Source organism: Cyprinus carpio, chromosome B7 (assembly GCF_018340385.1).
Source record: "Cyprinus carpio isolate SPL01 chromosome B7, ASM1834038v1, whole genome shotgun sequence".
In the NCBI taxonomy this organism is placed as follows: domain Eukaryota; kingdom Metazoa; phylum Chordata; class Actinopteri; order Cypriniformes; family Cyprinidae; genus Cyprinus; species Cyprinus carpio.
Window position 1 is genome coordinate 17,881,878 of NC_056603.1, and position 20,929 is coordinate 17,902,806.

General features: G+C 36.8%; 1 protein-coding gene across 12 annotated transcripts in view; it reads left to right on the forward strand.

The window, feature by feature from the left end:
• tjp1a (tight junction protein 1a) overlaps window positions 1-20,929 on the forward strand; it is a 105,590-nt gene that overhangs the window by 31,385 nt on the left and 53,276 nt on the right. The window contains exon 1 of one of the 12 annotated variants that reach the window (XM_042727649.1): window positions 10,539-11,003. The exons of 9 other annotated variants lie outside the window; for them this stretch is intronic. In XM_042727649.1, the coding sequence (XP_042583583.1) occupies window positions 10,977-11,003 (27 nt within the window). In that variant the 5' untranslated portion in view covers window positions 10,539-10,976. Of the gene's footprint in view, window positions 1-10,538; window positions 11,004-11,712; window positions 12,056-20,929 lie in introns of those variants that run through there. 2 more of the 12 variants (XM_042727652.1, XM_042727651.1) reach the window with 2 other exon arrangements.

Below are 20,929 nucleotides of genomic sequence, written 5' to 3' on the forward strand. Positions count from 1 at the left end.
CAGAATGTCACGAACCATCACAAGTGTTCGCTTTGAAGGATACAGCCCATGCAGGCTATAGTTATTTAATTAAATCGCAGCATATCGCAATTTCAATTTCATTTCAATTAATCGTGCACCCCTACTTGCCAGTGAAGGTTGAGCTCTGGGCTATCAGTATGGAGCCTTTATCTCCCAAAAGAGCTGTCAATCACATGGCTGTTTCTTTAAATGCTCCCTTTGTGGCTGATTTCATCTTAGCTTTGACATGGAGAGATTTCCAGCAGAACTGCTGAGATAGTACCTTCAGGTCTGATCAAAGTAGGGTTTTAATCATTGCTGACTCCGGTGACATTATCAGAGCATTATTACCACCATTCACCATGAATCACATTACCTAGTCCCATTCGCACAGCACAAAATCAGATTTAGCACTCACCCTCCTGCCTCACAGGCTGCTCTGATTGAAGCATAACTCAATTCAGCACACACAGGCAGTCCCATTGCTCTCATCTGCCCACAATCACTCTAACTGTGACCTCTTTAAGGAGCAATTTACCTGCAAAGAGGAGAATTTATAAGACCTCTCACTCTCGTTCTTCTTGATTTGGGTAATTCTTTGTGGATCACTGTGTGAGTGTCGAACTGAGGAATCTCATGGCTCTGGGATGTCAGTGTGGAATGGATGAGGAGTCTTTAAATCACAAAATGTTCTTGGCATTTTCTAACTCTTAACGAGTCCATCTTACTCTTGTTTCTCTTTCTTTTAGTGTTTATCTTCCTGTTACCTTTCCTCGTCCTATATTTTACTTGACATGCTTAACCTAAATTTCACCTCCTCCTTAACTCCCCTGCTTATCTCCGTTTCATGTCATGGTAATAAGTGTACTTGCACTACCATTTGAATATTAGGGTTCAGAGAGATTTTTTAATACGTTTAAGCAACACCAAATCAGCATATTACAATGTTTTCTGAAAGATCATGTGACACTGAAAACTTGAGTAATGTCTGCTAAAAATTCAGCTTTGCATCACAGGAATAAATTGCATTTTAAAATATATTAAAACAGAAAACAATTATTGTAAATTGTAATAATAAATCGCAATATTTGTATTTTTACTCTGTTATTGGTGAGTGTATAAGAGACTTTGTTAAAATGCATTCAAAAATCTTACCAGGCCCAGACTTCTGAATGGTAGTACATGTGTACAGTATGTTGCACGTACATTTGTCAGGCACATGCAACTGTGCTGAGTAGATGATTCTGACTGAAGAGTTCTGTCATTTCTAATTCACTCTGATTGTCTTTACCACAAGCTTCATTCCTTTCCAGTTGCAATAGTATGATAAATGGCTTGATGTTAGAGCAAATCTTAGAGATGGGATTAGAGATATTAATCCTGTTATGAGCGTATTAGTCTATCAGATTGATTTTAAAGCAGGAAACAGTCATGCTCAGAGAGGAATGGTGCTCTGGTCCTGTTTGCTTACATTTGCTTGAGACTTTTAACAGTTGAATGTGTGCAGAGCTCTGTCTGTCATGATGCCAGGTCTGTGTTTACTCTCTGCCTTTGGCATGCTTAATGCCCGAACAACCTCTCTTCCTGACAGAACCAGGCTCAGCCAGACCAGCTTTATGATCTCTTTAACACACTGAGCTCTTCAGACTGGAAGTTTGTGTCTAATCATTTGTCTAATGAGTTTATGAATTCTAAACAAAAAGGCATCTTTATTAATTTTATTCATGCCTTGGTGCATGCCAGCAATAGCAGCTTCATAAAACTAAGTAGATTTTACTTCATTTTATACCTTTGAAACATGCACAGAGGTTTTCCTGAGAATTGATACTGGAGGACTCATTTTAAATATAACAAATAATCATAAGTAATGCCTATTAATAAGTGAACTACATTATTCTGTGTTGAAACCATTACATGTTTTCTGCTGTATTCACCTCGAAAATAATTTTTGCTTGTACTTGCATGCGTCAGAGAACCTTTATTGAAAATAAACTGCGGATGGCAGTGAGTTATCCTCAGCTCTCATGCTGACTGCATCATGATTTTGTGATGAAGGCTGAGGGGCATCTGCAGTCATGTGTCATTGTTTACGTCACAGATGACCTTGACCATGTAAATCTCATTTTCCTTCCTCGCGTCTGGACGTTGTGTATCTTTTCTGGGAAATTCAGACAGATTCAATAGAGAACAGCTGTGAGAAAGATATTGTCACATACAGTATATATGAAAATATTAAATCTACATTTGTCCCTCAGTTGAACTGCTGAACTTTCCTTTTTAATTCAAGTACAAAATATGCTTATATTGCCAATCTCATTTATGTGTAAACACTGCAATATCATTACAATATGATATTCTTCATAGACGATATGAACAGTGATGTACAATGCACAACTTGACCCGTGGTTGTCATAATTGAGCCATCACAATGGCAATTGTTGCAAATGTCATCAGTACAGTTGGTATTCTGAACCATTTGTCAACATTCTTACATACTAGGATAAAATATGACACAGATGCTAGAGGCTTAAAGCATGACTAACCAAAACAGTTACAACTGTGTTCCCATTCATGCGAGTAGTGCCTGTGAAAGTAACATTTGACCCTTAACATGTTTTAATTGAATACCGGTGAAAACTGGAGACTTACAAGAGCTGTAGACTGTGTAAAATGGATATTACAGCAGCGCTATAGGCTAATGAAGTTACAGTATAACCAGGGTACAATGCGGAGGTGAGCATGTAGAACATATTGTGTACTAGAGCAGCCTTGATCTGCACGTTCTGCTTGATGATAGCAGTGGTTACAGTACTAATTGTGTGTTACTTCTAGAACAGATAGTGGGAAGCACTTCAGAATGGCTAAGAATGCAGGATCTTGAAACATGAGTTGCATCTAAATATGTATGGACCACAAAACCAGTCTTAAGTCGCACAGGTATATTTGTAGCAATAGCCAAAAATACTGTACATTGTAGGGGTCAAAATGATAGATTTTTCTTTTATGCCAAAAATCATTAGAATATTAAGTAAAGATCATGTTCCATGAAAATATTTTGTAAATTTCCTACTGTAAATATATCAAAACTTAATTTTTGATTGGTAATATGCATTGCTAAGAACTTCATTTGGACATTTTTAAAGGCGATTTTCTCAGGAATTTTTTTTTTTTTTGTTTTGTTTTTTTTGCACTCTCAGATTCCAGATATTCAAATAATTGTATCTCGGCCAAATATTGTCCTATGCTAACAAACCATACATCAATGGAAAGTTTTTTTATTCAGCTTATTTTGAAAAATTGACACTTAAGACTGGTTTTGTGGTCCAGGGTCACATATGAATACTAACCCTACTATATACTTAGTTAAAACAGTGAAAAGAGAAGTATTTATGAATTCACAGTATTCATAAAAAGTACCCAGATGGCACACAGTGACACACACAAATGAGGCTAATTTACTAATTTGTTCCCTCAATGTACTAAAACATGCACACCATTACTATTGTGTTCCCTCGATTTGCTAAATCATGCGCACAATTTACTAATTTGTTCCCTCAATTTATAAATCGTGTGCACGATTTAGCAAATCGAGGTAACAAATTAGTAAATCGTGCGCACAATTTATAAATCGAGGAAAAGAAATAGTAAATCATGCACACAATTTAGCCTACTATATTTTTCCGGCATGCCATGTGCGGGGCTCCATTCAAAAATGATTAAAAATCAGCACAGTGAAATGCAAAAACGCAATCTGTGCGATCTGATTCATTAGCTTGCAGCTATACATATGTGCAGGAGTTAATGTTAATGTATAAACCTCCATTCATTCTTAAGCAATTTATATCAGCAGCCGTGGATTAGTTTTGTTGACTGATGTACATGTTGTCCATTGTGCTGCTTAAATTACCCTTTAGGGCTTCATGCACATAAAAAGACAACTTATCACATGTAACCTGGTTTCCCATTCTGCAGCGATCCTATTATAGATTCCTATAGAAGCAAGACTCCACACATCTGACATCTTAACTGCTGATCTCATAGAAAAGTCTCTCACTTCAATACATAAACCTGTTAAAGTGAGCCATGGGTCTCATCTCGCTGAGGTGCAGCTCTAAAAGTTACTTAATCTCCTCTCTATATGTCATGCTGAATCTAGCTATAATTCCTATGTCATATTGCCTTAGAGACCATCAGGGAAGCCTCTCGGTTCACAGAATGCGTTTTACATTCCACAGCACTGGTTTTTAATTGTTTTTCAATGTAAACATGCTAGATGGACGTATTGAGCTGCCTTTTTTGCCTCTTCTTCTTCTTCTTCTTCTTCTTCTTCTATTCTTCAGTGTTTTGTGCAAGAGTGATGTATTTTAAGATGCAGTGTCAAGTTAAAAAAAGTCTCAAGACCATTCACACTCTTTCATTCCAGAATTTGTGAACTGACTCTAAAGTTGAAAGTATACTTCAGTTTTAATGCAATCTCTTAGCATATAAAAAACACATACCCTTTCAACTATATTTAATTTGAAAGCATGTGTGAACAAATAGACACTAGAAAGTGTATTTCTCTTCAGAAGTTATGACAGTAAGATATCTTTGTATTCTTGTGAACTAGACCTGATAGATTTTTCCTATTTAAATTGCGAGACAAGCTAGTGCATTGAAAAAAAAAATTGTTAACATGAACGGAGTGTTTTTAGGCCTGAGATGTGAACACAAGTCCATCTAGCGCATGTTTACATCAATGCTGTGACTGTAAAAGAAGTATTGTGAGGAATAGTAGGCTTATGCTTATGATGTGTGTTGCACGTGTACTGTACATATGCAGCTATGATGGTCCTGCCATATGTAGATTAGTTTCTTATGGCTGCCTATATGCTGAGGGAGGAAATGGATGGGGCTACAGAGACATATGTGATTGGCGTCACAGTTACAATTAATTTAGTGAAGTGTGTGCTTCATGCATTATGTATGTGTTTGCTTGCATGTTTACATGAACATAATCTTGGCTTCTTCTCTAGAATCCCTCTGCGGTCCACATCACATTTGTGATTTGCCAGGAAATGAGTGACACTAGAAATAGGCACTAAACAAAGGAAACATGCATTATGCAGTTTGTAAGTTCACTACAGCAAAACACTCATCCCTTATCAAAAGTTAATTACTGTAATCTACATCATCACTATTTCAATAATTACAGCGACTGTCTGATAATACTAAGAACAAAATGTCAACCTTGATATTGCCTGCCTTTTTAGTAGTAATATAAGCTTTGTGAAATTATCAAAAGAATAAGAAGAAATCTAAGAGCTGTTTTTGATTTTATAAATAGGCTGATCTAACCAAGTGTGTGATGTGAATTATTGAAGCACAGGGTGCGCTGAGCTCTGTCTCCACTCATCAAAGCACGGCAAAGGTTTTGGAATGTACAGTCTATATTTACACATGTAAATTCAGAAAAAATGTCTTGGACAAAAATAAAACAAAGCTGTTGTTTATCCCTGTTAATGCCATTACTATAAATGCTTGTTGGAGTTTGAGAATAAGGACTATTTGTTGGTTATGTATTTATGATTGTCATGGTACACTGAATAAATGTCTTTGTGTGATTAAAGGAGCATTGTTTGCCATCTTGGCCATTCTTTGTCCATAAAACAATGGACTCTAAACAATTCATATGTCCATCTCTGAAATCTCTGAAAATCTGACTTTTTAAAGGAATAGTTTACCGAAAAAAAAAAAAAATAAAAAATAAAAACAAAAAATAAACAATTTAGTGTCATTCCACTCATTCCACTTTTATTTTATTTTATTGGTGAATAAGGGGTGAACTGTCTCTTTAAATGGCAAAAAAGGAGCAGCATCATCCTAATATGGTCTGGGCCTAGTTACATGAAGTCTGCTTTGTAACTATGCTTTTTGGTAACTGATAAGACCAGTAGGTGTGTTGATCTGGCGGTAGCTGTGGCTAATAGCTCTGAACATGCACATTTGGCCACGACCCAGTGGGTTGAATGGAGGACAGCTAGTCTCTCTGGGCTGAGCCTGGCCTGTAACCACAGCACTTGATGGAGTGAAAAAAGCTGAAATTTTCTAATTTTAGAACCAAACAATTAAGCTGCCGTTTTGAAGGTCGCAAAGTAGCCCGTATTGTTATTCCATTTATTAAAAGAATCTATTCTCTAACAAAGGAATTAAAACTTCAAAGGCTTTTCCCTGTATACACACTTAATTTTGACAATTTTAACTTTTTATAGTCTTTGGGTTGGGCTCATTTTAAATTAACAGCATGTTGCTGTATTTAATCATGTCTTTTAATGTAGAATGTTGCCTTGTAATCTTGCTAACATGCAAGTAAAATTATACTGTGAAGTTTGGGAATGTTGGAGAAAGTCAGCTGGACCTTGACTAAAATGTAATTGCAATGCACTTTTAATCCACCTGTTTTCTCGTTTTAATTTTGAACAAAGCACCATTTCAGTATCCCACTGCTCCATTCATCAAGAGTCATTCAATCTCAGAATAAACAGTCTACTCTGCGCTGCATTCCCACTGTGACTCACACCATGAACTAAAGCTCAATTTTGTTTCCTGCCAATGTTTGATTTATGGCTGGTCTGTGTGTTGGTATTTTCTGTGTGGAGTAGCTATGTTTGGGACCACCATCAGGTTTAAACAGACAGGTCACTTGGGGCTCAGTGAACTAAGATTAACCGTGACTCTGATTGTGATGCTTTGAGAGTAACATTCCACAAGCGTCTCTTCTGAAAGGAAATGCCATGTAATTATATGGTTTGCAGGATGTCAGAATATAAAACTAATCATACATGCCTTACTGACTAAATAATCTCGGTTTTGAAACTATTTATTTAGTGGTTTGCATTTGGGAGTCTAATTCTAAAAGTTTTCAGAAGGATCTCCAGTCTTAGTTGAGTCCATTGCTTGACCTCCAGAGGCACTTTAAGGCAAGAACGTCCAGAGTAAATAAAGCCTCTAGAAACGAGATATGGTCAATTGGTTTTTAATTCAGCACAGATGAAGACAGACAGTGAAACTTGACCATTTTCTCCTCTACTCTGTTCCCTCCTGCAGGTCTCTGAGGTTCACTATGTTTTCTACACTAGTGCTCTCCCTTTCCTCTATATCCCCCATATTAAATACACCAATAGTGTTTCCAAACTACACTTTCAGAGGTACAAAAGCTATCACTGAGGTGGTACCTTTTAAAAAGCCACACTTTTGTGACTTATTTACCCCTAATAGCTGCATAAAAGTATCTTAAAGGTACATATTAGTACCTAAATGGTACATATTAGTGTACCCAGTGACAGATTTGTACATTTTGTTTTTGAGAGTACTCTCACCTATATAGATCACCTGGAGCATGCTTTTCTCCAAAAAAAGTAGGACCATCTTTAACTTTTGTTGATGAAAAGAAAATACAGAAAATTGTGAAGTCAGTATAATGTAGCCAAGAGAAGAATGAGATAAAAGAGAATCTGATCCATCTGTTGGCAGTTCCTGGCTTCAGATTCAAACCTCCCTGTGTTGTTTTTGCTCACAGAGGTGCAGCTCTGAGCTCTTTTTATGTTTATCTTTCTCCATGGTGCCTCATTCTACTTCTTCAGCTGGTATATAATTGATGTAAATCAACATTTCATAAGGCCTTTGGCATTTGCATAGATGATTTTTGGATTTATGTTCATTCCATGAACCAATATTGTCAGGGTAACACAAACAACACTAAAATAATGCAGTGCAACATACATGAACTAAACATGTACAGTATGTATGTAGTAGCATACGTGTACATTCAACAATACTGTACTGTAAAACTACATGTATTGTCTTTTTAATCTTATACTGATTGTGAATTATATTACAAAGCATGAATATATTTTTTTAAAAATATACATTTTTACATTTGTGATTTAGAGTAAATTGGTATTTATTGACATGTTAAATGCATTTTTTTTTCAGCTAAAACATGTTTTGCTTTAGCATTTTATTCTTTTAAAATTAATAATTTTTGGAGGTTATGTGTACAGTACATATGTGCTTTTTTATTTATGTGTTTACATTCCACTTAAATTCTAAAATATAACATTCAGAGGAGCATTGGTGATGCAGAACATGTGATCTGCACTTTTCACTGTCCATTAGACTCTAACTACAGGCAGGCAAGCCTACTGAGCTATGTGTGTGTGTGTGTGTGTGTGTGTGTGTGTGTGTGTGTGTGTGTGTGTGTGTGTGTGTGTGATTTTTCTAAGGCCATGGGAGCGTTTTCCAAGTGCTTGCTCTTCCATGAGCACACCTGAGCTCTTCGGCTGATGCGAAGCCTCAGGTTGCTCCGTGTCGAGAGATGTTTAGGGTAACCATGCGCAACAAAGCCTTCAATCGTATTTGTCTGTCACTAATTCTCTGTCTCTACTCCATCACAACCATTCACTCTTCAGCTAGCAGTCCTCTCCATCTTGGGCTTACATTTCAGTCATTTACTTGGGTTTTTGAAGACATGAAAGAGATGTTCTGAGGTTTTCAGGAATTTGAGATTTGCCTGCAAACAGCATGCTGAATATCCTGATATCCTCGCTGGTCGATGCGGATCGTAACATGCGATGGAGGAGGATTGAGCGATTGTCCTCGTTGGCAGTATTTATCATTCTATTTCTTTGTGTTGTTTTTTCTGTGTTGCTGAGGTTCATCCTGTGCAGAAATTGTGTTTGTGTTTCAGTTTATTTTGAGTTAAATTTGTTACATGGCTTCTCCAATGCAAATATTTCATTATCATCACTTATTACATTTAATTTCATTTAGCAAATTTATGTTTAAATTTCATGTTTTGCTGACACTAAGAGTCTTGGGTAATAAATGTATAGGGTTTTTATTGCTTTTTGGGCAAACATATTGGCCGTTGAAAAGCTTTATCTTCTTAAATGTTTTATAGCTCTGTCCTATCACTTCCTCTCCTTCCCTCCTTTCATGATTCCTGAAGCCTATAGCTATGAGAGTATGTGACCTCTTACACTGAGTTATTTTGGGTTTAACCCTCTGGTCTGGTTTATGACAAGAATTTATCCAGCAGCTTGACTAATCCAAAATATCCCTGGACCTGTCTGTCAATCATCAAGGTATTTGTGGAATTACATCTACAAGCAGAGACCTTGTGACCATTAGCCGATATGGACTTTTAATAGAGAACATAGCCTTCAGTGTCTTCAGTGTAAGAATTGGTTTTCTTAGATCACAATTCATGTTTTGTCTTTTTGACTTAAATGGTGCATCAAAGTAACCCTTGTCTTATTCGGGATTGATGTGCAATTATTATTATTATTTTTTTGTGTATATCTAATTTGGTAATTGTGGTACCAAGTTAAAATGTATCTTTTTTTTTTTTATCCTGAGTTTTGCTGTTTTCAGAAATGACATCTTTACCATCTTAATGACTGTGGAGATCAGAGACAGTTAACTTCCTTTGTTACAGACAGTTGGCTTAATGAATGTAAATTAAACCATTTTAGTCTCTTGTTTGCTGAACTCCTTAAGGGACCTAAAGCATGAATGCATTATCGCTGACAACTAAATGATTGATTACTCTCACGGAGTCGGGGATATTTTGTGCTTTTGGGAAGCTGTTTTTCTTTCATTTCATCAGTTGCAAACATAAGTTGACATTTTACAGTGAAAAGGACAGCCCATAATGCTGATTTCAAAACAATACAAACAGCATTCTAGGGCCCTGTCCTGTGGGAGGGGACCTGGAAACCACAGGAAGCGGTCTGTATTGCAGCAATTATGTCCCGTTAGGCTTCCTGAGTGGTTTGTTATCGACCAAAACTCGATCTAAAATTTAAATTACACACAATCTAAATGAAAGTCTAAGTATTAGTAGGCATAATTAGTTTACCTTTTCTAGATTTTGAACATAATGCATATTTTGTTTCCAAGACTCATTTACACATTGCACAGACCACTTTTTTTTTAACAGTGACTGTATGTTTAAACAAACATCAGAACACATGGAACTACTTAAAATTACATTATAATTATTATTTTCTATTTCTATTTTAATTTTATTGATCATTAGAAAACATAGCCTAATATGACCCATGTTTAGGAACGCCTGGTTAGTTAAAAATTTGGTTAAAAGTCCAAAAAAATTATTTTTACTTTTTGCGTGTGTGAGAAAAAATATTTTACGTTAAAATACAGAAACTCGTTATTTCTCCCTATTAAACTTTACCAACAGCAAAGCAGCGAGCAACAACTTTGATCCACTTCACCTTGCTTCCCTCTCTCCATCCCATCCGCTCCCCGGTCAAAACAAAAAGGTCAGGCACGGGGGCGTAACTTTAGTTTTTATTGTTGCATTTATCGTTTGATGTAAAATGACGACACATTTATCACATAACACGCGACACTAACACACTAAACAGCTGCATACACATAAAGAGTTAAAATTACATTTCTGGGATTGTGGTTATACAGCTCACACTGTCCCGGTTTCCACCCAACCACCCCCGCAGGACTCTAATGGTCCATTCCAGTCAGACATGTCATGATTGTTGCTGGGAGAGGAGACAAGCGAGGATCGAGCTCATCTGTTTTGAAACTTCTAGCGCTGTGGGACGGTTCGCATCGATATTATTAAACTCTGTGGCGCGGTCGACTTTAGGACAGCAAGGTTTTCTTGATTTATTGTTGGTTTTCACTTTATTAAAAAGAGAAAGAGAGAGGTATTCGCGTAGCTTTTGAAGTTTGTGCGTGTTAACGCGCAGTAATAGATGATGAACTTTGGACTGCTGGATTTTAGTTGTGTTGACATGTCTTTGTGCGGTCAGAAGAAATAAACCCGCTTTGCCCGGCGCTGCGGCGGCTGCTGGGCAGGACGAAGGAGGAATATTTTTGTGTGTGTGTGTTTTGGGTGTAGTGATATTCAACAACAGTAAACTTGCTTCGCCGGGAGCCAGCAAGATATCAAAATGTCTGCCAAGCCTGCAATAAATAAGGTAGGAAATGACTTTACTGAAGGTACTTTTCAAAACAATTAGACGGGATACGAGTCCTGACCCATTTAAGGAGATATACATGTTGGAAAAGACTCATTCTCCACACGACTGTTTTCCATTTTCCTGATAATCCACGTGAAAGGCAGAATCTTAAATCGAGAGTTCACCGAAAACAATAATAATAAAGAAAAGATAATTCATCCTTTACTAACTCCCATGTTATTTTAAACATGTACAACTTTTCAACTTAAATGGAACAAAAAGGGAAAATGACAGCCTTAGTTCACAAATCATTTTCATTGCACGAAGAAAAGGTGTGATTAAAGTGACACACACTTTAATGCTGCCATTCTGACTAACATCTGCATTGGTATAGCACGCACAAATAATACGAGTTTGGAATACATTTCGCGTGAACTGTCCCTTTAAGATTCTTGGACATTTAAAACGCGTTCAAAGTGAGGCTCGAGGAGACTCGTGATGTAACTTACCTGTTGATTATAAATGGCACTGAAATTCCAAGACCTGTAATGTCAAAGTGGTGTGAAATTACCGCACTTTAATTATAGTAACTATTTTCTCGTGTTACTCAAGATTGTAGACCAACTTTCTCTCGGGATAGTCGGTAATGCACACACAGGGAAATCTCAACCTCAGAATAGTTTCTGTTTGTCTGAATCATGTGGGCAGGATTTTGCAGGTGCAGGAAATTACTACTCGGGCCTGTGCAGATGCAGATAAATGCCTCAAATTATATAGGAGATTTGGTTCAGTTATTGTATTATATTCAGCCTGCCTATTTGCTTTGGGATTGTTTACACTATAAGTCATGTGGCGGGAAAGACCTGAGCAGAACGAGCTGTGGTTTTGTGGTTCTGTATCAGGGAGAGTTTTTGCGTGGGTTACGTGTGTAAGGTGGCTCACGAAGTACAATGGCGCACATTGTGTTTGTGTTTATGCTGATCTTGAGTGGGCTTCCTCTTCCACTGTACTGTGTGAGAAGCATATGAAAACACAGGAATGTGTACTGCACATACAGTCATTCAGGTTCGGTGAGTTTCTCTTAATGAAATGGTTGCGTGATGATGTAATGCCAAGTGTATTGACATTATATCAATTTACACCATTAACATTATACACATTTAGCATTAAACACATCTATCTTTTTTTTTTCTATATTTTTTATTTGATGATATAATATATGTTATATTTTTTTTTGAGGGGGGATTTTTTTTAAGAGAAAATTTTTTTTTAAAAATAAATATTTTGTAGTATTGTTTTTTCTTGTTTTTATCTTTTCTTTAAATCTTACTGACCTAACTATATAAAATGTATTTAATATATTTAAATAACTGTTATTATTACTGTGTATCCCAAAATAATACAACATAAGTTATGCTTGAGAAAACACAGCTTTATTTTTCCAGGTGGAAATTTTTATCATGTCTGTTTAAGGTGTGGATCTCTCTGGGTGACCTTGTTTTTGTGTCGTAAAGTTTTGCTCAACCCCCCCCAGTGTCTTTGTTTTCTCTGGGAGACATTGTTCTGTCTCTTCTGTATCTGCTGCCTACCTTTAAATATGAAGACTCAGTGTGGATGATTACTTTTTCATTAGGTCTTTTGGATAAGGGGGAAAGGACTATACTCTATACTCATTTTGGGACTGTTTGTTATTTAAAAATCACTGAATAGTTCCAGAACAGACCAGATACTACCCGTGACTCAAGCCTTAAGACAGCTTATGGCACTTTAATTTCCACTGTGTGGTACGACTCGGCTCGGCACGGCTCAGTACGACAGGCATGTCTCGGCTCGGTTTGCGTTTCCACTGCAGTTTAGTACCGCTTTAGACAGGTTGGGATTATTCACATGTCGTTATAGTTGCCCCATCAAGCTCTCTCTGGATCCGCTCCTCTGTTATCAATGAGAGGAACGTCTGTACTTCCTCAACAGACAACGAAACGGCCATTTTTAGGTTGTTAAAAAAAAAGGTGCGCTCGTTCAAAACATTTACATTCGATCTTTGCTGGCTGTGCTGATTTAAATCTAATGGGTCTGTGTCTTGTGTCGCAAGTTCAATGAGTGACAATTCTCTCCAGCCAATCAGTGATCAGCAGAGTTTACACGTCATGTTTTGGTAATGATACAGTTCACTTAGAACCCCAACTGAGGTGGAACCCCCCAAAAATGAACCGTACCGAACCGTACCGTGCCGTACCATGCAGTGGAAAAGCGCCATAAAAGTCCTTTATGTGTCATCAGTGACACCACATGCATTGCATGGCGAATGCTCACCAAGTTACTCTTAAAGGGTTAGTTCACCCAAAAATGAAAATTAGCCCATAAATTACTCACCCTCAAGTCATCCTAGTTGTTTATGACTTTCTTCTTTCAGACGAATCCAGTCGGAGTTATATTAAAAATTGTCTTTGATCTTTCAAGGTGTTTAATGGCACTCAGCGGTTGTTACATGCATCCAAAAGTCCAAAAGAAGTCAAATAAAAAGCACCCTTCCTTAATAGAAAGTGTCTCAGACAGCTCCGGGGGGAATTGATGCATTTTTTGTAAGAAAAACAACCATATTTAAAACATTAATAATAAATTTAATCTAACTTGCGCTCACTGTTTTACAAGGAAGCAGTTCCGAGTGGATGACACATGTGGTCGGTTTTGCGCATGTGCCACTCAGAGACGAACGCAGAAGCGCAGGGGAGAGATCAAAACAAAACAATGGTCACTAATTAGAAGTACAAAACTAGGATTTGTAAAGAAGAATTTTGGAGGATTTTGATATAAGCCAAGAGAAGACTGGTTTTCTTTTGCTAAAGTAAGGAAACTTAGCTGACCTCATACGTCATCAACCCGGAGCTGCTTCCGTGTACAACTGTTGTTAGTTTACTCGCCAGACTGATATATAAATACTGTATAATACTGTATATGTTTGTAAAATGGCACAGCTTTTTAAATACTCGAAAGTACACTCTTAACATCAGTCAGTCAAGCATTATAATATGATATTAGGATAATCAAGTATTATTTAATGATAGAACTTTAGCAATTAGAATTAAAACTTGGTAACCATTTATGAATGCATAGACATTTTAACTGAATTTAGGACGTTTTTGGTCATTCATTGTCTCTGTAAAAAAAAAAAAGAAAAAAAAAAGGGGGAAACCTACCAATAATATTGATAAGATAATACTAATAATACGAATTCTGATAGGAACAGTATAAAACGCACCAAGGATTAACAAGCTGCTGGATTCATGAATATTTATCAAGTTGTGTGCGTTCGCTCGAACTGATTTGCTGAAATCAATACAGGAATGATAATAGATGAGCACCAGTCAATGAGATTGTCGTTTGCGCATTAGTTCCGCCCACCACCGGAAAACCCAGCATTTCATAAAAGCTGAAAAAGTTCAAAGGAACTTTATTTTGACAGGAAAATACAACAAAGAATATCGTTTACATGTAGCACGTCAATTCTGTTTTGATGGGAGAATATATCGATGTATATGGTTTAAATGTAGCGAGTGAGTTTATTGTGCCGATACACTAGAGTTTACAGTACGTCAACTGCAGGTGCGCTGCGCGTCCATTGAGATGAACTGAAAAATATCACAGATTGCTTGATGGAGAGTGAAACTCTGAAGCGCTCAGTCAGAGTGGTCAGCGAGTGAAAATATGTCTGTGCTAAACTTATACTTAGCCTCCAACTCACACACTGGCGATTAAAATCTGAGAATTTATTAGCCATTGGCTAATGTTAGACATCATTTAGTCGCCCAGAATGAAGATTTAATCCCATATGTGAGTGATTTACTCGCAATGTAGAGGGTTGCATATACACCTAGAATGTTTCATTTTAATTTATGGGCTACTTTTCATTTTTGGGTGAACTAACCCTTTAAGGGCTTATTTATGACTTTGATAGGGAAATCATAGAAGTTTTTTTATTGAGAAATAGCCTAATATATTTCTTAATAAAATACAGTGAAGTCATACTTTCTGTTTTAAAGTTTTAACAAAGCAGAATTCATAGTCCTTGGATTCATCAAGCTAGTCAGTAATAAATGCAAATCCTGTTACAGTTGTGGGAGTCAAGTCCCCATTTGGTACTGATTACATCTGTTTGTTCATGTGTAGAAAACTTCTTGTTAAACTGGACTGTCTCACTCTTACACCCTCTCTGTAGTAGGGCTGTGCAATTCTATTTTGATTTTGGCCTCCATCGAGATAAAACGATTATTGCGCCCCATTCTGCCCCCTTTTGCAGCGCTGCACTTTCGTTCCTCCATAAAAGCCCAATTTCCCATGCAAATCAGTAAAATCATGTAATGTGACTTTTGCAAAATGGGACGTGCTTGATTTATCGTATTATATTTTTAAAGAGAACTTGCTATTTTACTGCTGCGACTGTGTGCTTATTAATCAAACTACAAAAGACAAATTCAAAATCACACTGCTCTTGAGTGAAGGATTTTTGTAGCTTTAATAAGAAACAAAAAAGTTTGATTCTTACAGTTAAGACTATGCTGTTTTATTTTACATTTGATTATTCACTTCTGTAGTAGGCTGTAAACTGCTTGAGACTTGCATAAAAAAATACATTAAAGCACAGTTTGTTTCATTTGTATCTTTTTACTCTATTGTATTTGTCCTTTGCTTTTTTTATTGCTGACAGTTCAATTATTTTCAATAATTTTGAGGACTGATATGTATCACTTTCTTCAAATAATTCACTCATATAAAGTTTTGGTCATGTGGCCCCCTCATAATCGTGTTAAATAATTGTGATTACAATATTGACCAAAATAATCATGATTATGATTTTTGCCATATGACTTTCTGGATTGACAGTGATACCATGCCATATTCTTTCCCTTGAGTAAACAGTCTGTACTAAAGGGGAAAATATTAATTCAACCTAGAGGGAACTAATCTAATGTCCTATTTGAATGTAAATGAAGGTGTATAATATGGAACAGTACATGCAGCCTTGATCACCTGTCTGTCTGTCTGTCCCATGCACAAAATGCAAGAGAAAATTATTTGTATTAATACTATAAATAGGCCCCTCGAGCTTGTATTCATAGTCAAAGCAGAAAGAGAGAGAGTGAAAGCTCTTGTCCTACGTTTCTGTTCTGGAGAGGTTATGTTAATTACTGCTGGAGCCTCTGGCCCTCTTTGAGAGCTTGCAGAATAGGTTTTTTAATCATCAGAGGACAAACACATCTCCACTTTACTGCTGTACCAGACGTATAAGAAAAAAAGAAGGCATGCAGTTTCAATTTCCTCTACTGGAGAGGGAATGTTTGTTTCTTTGTCTATATCTGTTTTTGCCTCCTGCAAAAATTTTAAGATAAAACTCTAAATGTCAAAATCTGGCAGTGTAATGTGCTGTTTACAGAGTCCTGTGTGCCGCTCAGAGCCAGTCAGACTCAAGTGTGCCTGTGTTGTTGGAAAGGTTGAGCCGTTCCCATGGTGAGCAACAGCACTGGGCTCCTGGTGCAGCTCCACCACAGGGCCTATATTGCATGTCTGTCAGTATTACTTCCTCACCTCTCTTATTCTTTTGTCACCTGTTTTATGAGAGTGACGGATCTGTGTGTAGATTTCTGCTTAGTTTAATGCTCAGTTAATGAGGACTTAATTAGGCTGTACTCTACTGTCACCCACTATTAGCCCACCCCCCTCAGTCCTCCCCACTGGGCTTTCAGTGTTCTGGGACTGTCTGAGGCAGCCTGTACAAAACTTAAATCTTCACTGCATGTGACAGGAGAAAACAGAAGTGTTTGTGTGATCCTCTGTATGTGTCATCTCTGCAGTTTCTGTATAGTGGCCAGTAAGTTTGTAGAATATTAAGAGTGTTCCAGTACTCAGCGGGGCAGCTGTAACAGAACATGCTAATTTTAGGCAACACAATCAGCTTTACATGAGCTCAAAGATTTTTTTTGAGCACATCAGATTGGTGCGATATAGGAAAGGCTTTCAGTAATTGATTTGTATGTATACACCTACCATATTTTGCTATAATATAAAAAATATATATATAATGAAACCATTTTTGTATACCAATATAAAAATGGTATAAAAATAATATAAATATATAAACCTTTCAGGTGGTCATGTCACATTTTTTGATGACTGTTTTCCATTTTTAAATGTGCTAAACAAATAGGCTGGACTTTAATGATGAGGGACATTTTTGAAAAGTAACTTCCACTGCTCCTTTTTTTTTAATCCATCAAACATGCAGAGCTGTAGGTGCTACATGGAGTCAGAAAAGTTTGTTAGAGATCCCATATTTTATTGTTTATTTTTGTGGTGTTGTAGTATCTATTCTTCTTTCTCCAAATGACACCATGTATCAGTTGTTTGTGTGTAAATGTTGTCCATCATTTGTTAACGTCTTCATCTGTCTGGCGTCTGTAAATTGTGCATGTATGGAACAAATCTTGAAATTTGTATTTTTATTATAGTAGGCCAAACTATGTTATCACTAAGATTAAGTAAAATTGGATTTATCATAATTTGATCCCTTTAACTTTAAGATTTCCCATCACATCTAACAGTGCTACTTGATATACACCAATCTGGCTGAGAGAATGGGGCACATACAAAAAAAAAAATTATCTATAATCTGAATCACATGTTGAGTTTTAGTGAGCCTTCTCTCAACCATGATAATACAGAGCCCTACAGGAGATTGTGGGCTACAGTGACCCAGACGCACACTCAGCATGCCAAATTCCTTCATGTTACCTCAGCTTGAACTGGCTGAATATTTCAAACAGGTGATGCCCATGTCTAGCTCTGTGTATTCTGAGCAGATCTGTGGAGTTAGTCGCATTGATAAGGTGGATTATTTTCAACAGTATTGCCCCCTGTATAATTGTTGTTTAAGCAATGACTAAATGCAGACTGAGTTTGAAGAGATTACAGACCTCACAGAGTTTATTTACCTCTAAGACTGTGATGGCTGTATTTATTTGATAATAGTCTGTTATTATTGTATTGCGTGCACATAATGATAGTGATTGCTGCTAGATTTGGTGTGTTTGTGAGGATGAAGTGTGTGAGAGTGTTGGGATAATGAGGGTCTTCGTTTGGAGGATCGGTTAGTGTGTGTGACTCAGTGGATTAGTGATTTTGTGGCGTTTATGTGAGTGCAGCACTCTGAAAAAGAGCAATCACTCTTATGAAGATACTAGAGCTGACAAGCTCACTGCCACACGAAAACCCACATTATCTTGTATAAACTCTCTTAGTAAGTTTGTGTTTTTAGCGGGCGGTCTTTCTTGGCTTCTTGGTGTCTGTTGTCGATCCAGCTTTCCATTAGGCCTGTTTTCTCAGACCCAGGTCCACTGACCTCAGCTTTGCTGTGGCCACGGCACAAAGCAGGTTAGCTGAGATTTACTCTGTGTTTATGAAGCTGGGAAACTCTAGATGGCTGTTTTGAAGATAACGCTTGAGCAATTTCCTCACTGTTGCTGCGCCCCTTATAAGCTTTAAGCAGCAGTTCTAGAGTTCTTAGTCTTTCGACTTCTCTTGAGCTATTTTAATTAAAGCTTTATCACTATTTTAGATTTGTATTGTAAGATGGTCTTGTGTATTTCAGCATAAATTAATAGATTTTGGCTTAAATCTAAAGTTCTGCAACTTTACTTTCTGCTGGTTTCAAACACTGAAATCTGGTAGGCTATAGCTCTACTGATGTTTCCATTGATTTGAGAGCTGAATGATCAGGTAACTTACAGAACTTGCCAGAAATCAAATTTAAGACTTTATAAGATAAATAATAAGACTTTATTCCTGGTTTTGACAGCCCTATTTAACATTATATAATGATATTCACATGTGATATCCATAAATAAATAATTACATAATTCTTAATAATTTTTTTTTTTAATTTTTACATTTTTTTTTTTCAGTCAAACAGGGAAGTAATTGCATGCGCCACATCGGGCCACATCCACTTTGCACAACTTAGTTTATTATAATGAGAGTCATTTTGTTTTGCTTCACTCTAGACACTAGATGTTGAGACAAACTTCACTAACTTTTTGTGTTAAAGGAATTATCCCACCCCTGGCCTCAGATGTTTGCAGTTCTTGTTTTAAGATAATCAGTTTCTGGGAATAGCCCTCTAATTTTTTAAGTGCCTTTTTTCTCACAGTGGTAATTAAAAAAAAGTTTACACCTTAAGTATGTTGTGTTGCCTTTTTACTTACAAAATGTTTTAATATCTTTGAAATAAGTTTCTTACCCTCACTTAGGCTTTATTTATTTGATCAAATGTACAGTACAAACATAAATATTGTGAAATAATATTAAAATTGTAAAACAACTGTTTTCTTTTTTAACATGATTGCAAAGCTGAATTTTCAGCAAACATTACTCAAGTCCTCAGTGTCACATGATCCTTCAGAAATCATTGTAATGCTGATTTGGTGCTCATTTCTTATTATCAATGTTTAAAGCAGTTCATTCATTTGCACAAATATGAGCTGTGAGTTGTGCGCGTGTGTTTTCTGTAATTTGATTCTGGTTTCATAAAAGGAAAAGTGACAGTCGTAATGATATACAGTATATAGATTTTGTTTTCATAAAAGGAAAATTTAATTTTGTATTTATATATATTTTTATATATATAAATACAGAATCTGAATTAAAATGTGTTTGATTTAAGCCTACATTTCAAAATTTTGTGTCAGAAAATGTATTGTTTTTAAGCACAAGATGTGTTTTCAACCACATACTGTTTATTTTAGGTTTCACACATATAAATTCACATAAGTACTAAAAAAAAAACAATACATTTAGAGTTTGTAAAATACACACTGATGTCTATGGAAGAGGTAATAATAATCCTTTCCATTATATTTTATTCATATCAGATACACATTGTGTAAGTAACTTAACTTCAATGTTTACTCTATTCTATTCCCAGTTCACCAGCCACTTACTTTTAAGTATTTCGGGAGAAGTGGATGAATTCACATGTTGTAAACATAGAGGTTGTAAATCCAACAGATCCGATTCTCTGAACTGCGTCTGCGGCACAAACTAACATGGCGGCGCCCATCGCGCATACAGCTCAACTAACGCGATCGTTATAAAGGTGTTTAAACAACAATATACTTCCACTTGCATGTATTTGACAATCGGAATATCAGATATTTCATGCCATAGCTAACACATTTGTGAATATTCTAAATAATAAAGGAAAAATGACATAAAAGCAAATCATCATTTATTCAGCGCTGTTGCTGCTGCGGTGTGTCACGTGACAAGCAATGACGCGTCACCATGGAAACGCCGCCGCCCCTCTCACAATATAGTTCCCACGTCCCTGGTAGTGTGTGCGCGCTGGCTTTAGCGGTGCATTCAAGAGCACTCGTAAAACTGATGTTTGTTGTGACTGCCAGAGTTGTATGCAGGGCGAGCGCGGAGAGGGGAAATCTATATCGTCTATATCGTTGCTTTTTTCGATAGTAATATCTTGAAAGTTCATATCTAGATATAGATACGATAACGATATATCGTTCAGCCCTATTGGGAATTCCTTTGAGTAAGCTCGGACTGGTCACGTGACCCTCGGCTGGTAGGCTTGTCTGGGGTGACTGCTGATTCTGTGGTCCTGAGATATAAGCAGAAACAAGGTGTCCTATTTATCCCCCACTTTCCCCTCTCACTCATCATTTTGCCCCTGTCCTTCTTTTGTTTCTCTTTCTTTCAGTCTCTCTCTCTTACACACACCCTGAAAAAGGGACCCCCTGCTGAATGAGGCTGTTGTTGTACAGTTACACATCATCGTGCTTGTGTATGTGGAATTCTGGCTGTGGAATTCAGATGTGGGAACAGCCTCGTTTTGGTTGTTAGCTCAGAGCTAAGAACATGGACATTGCACAACAGCACAT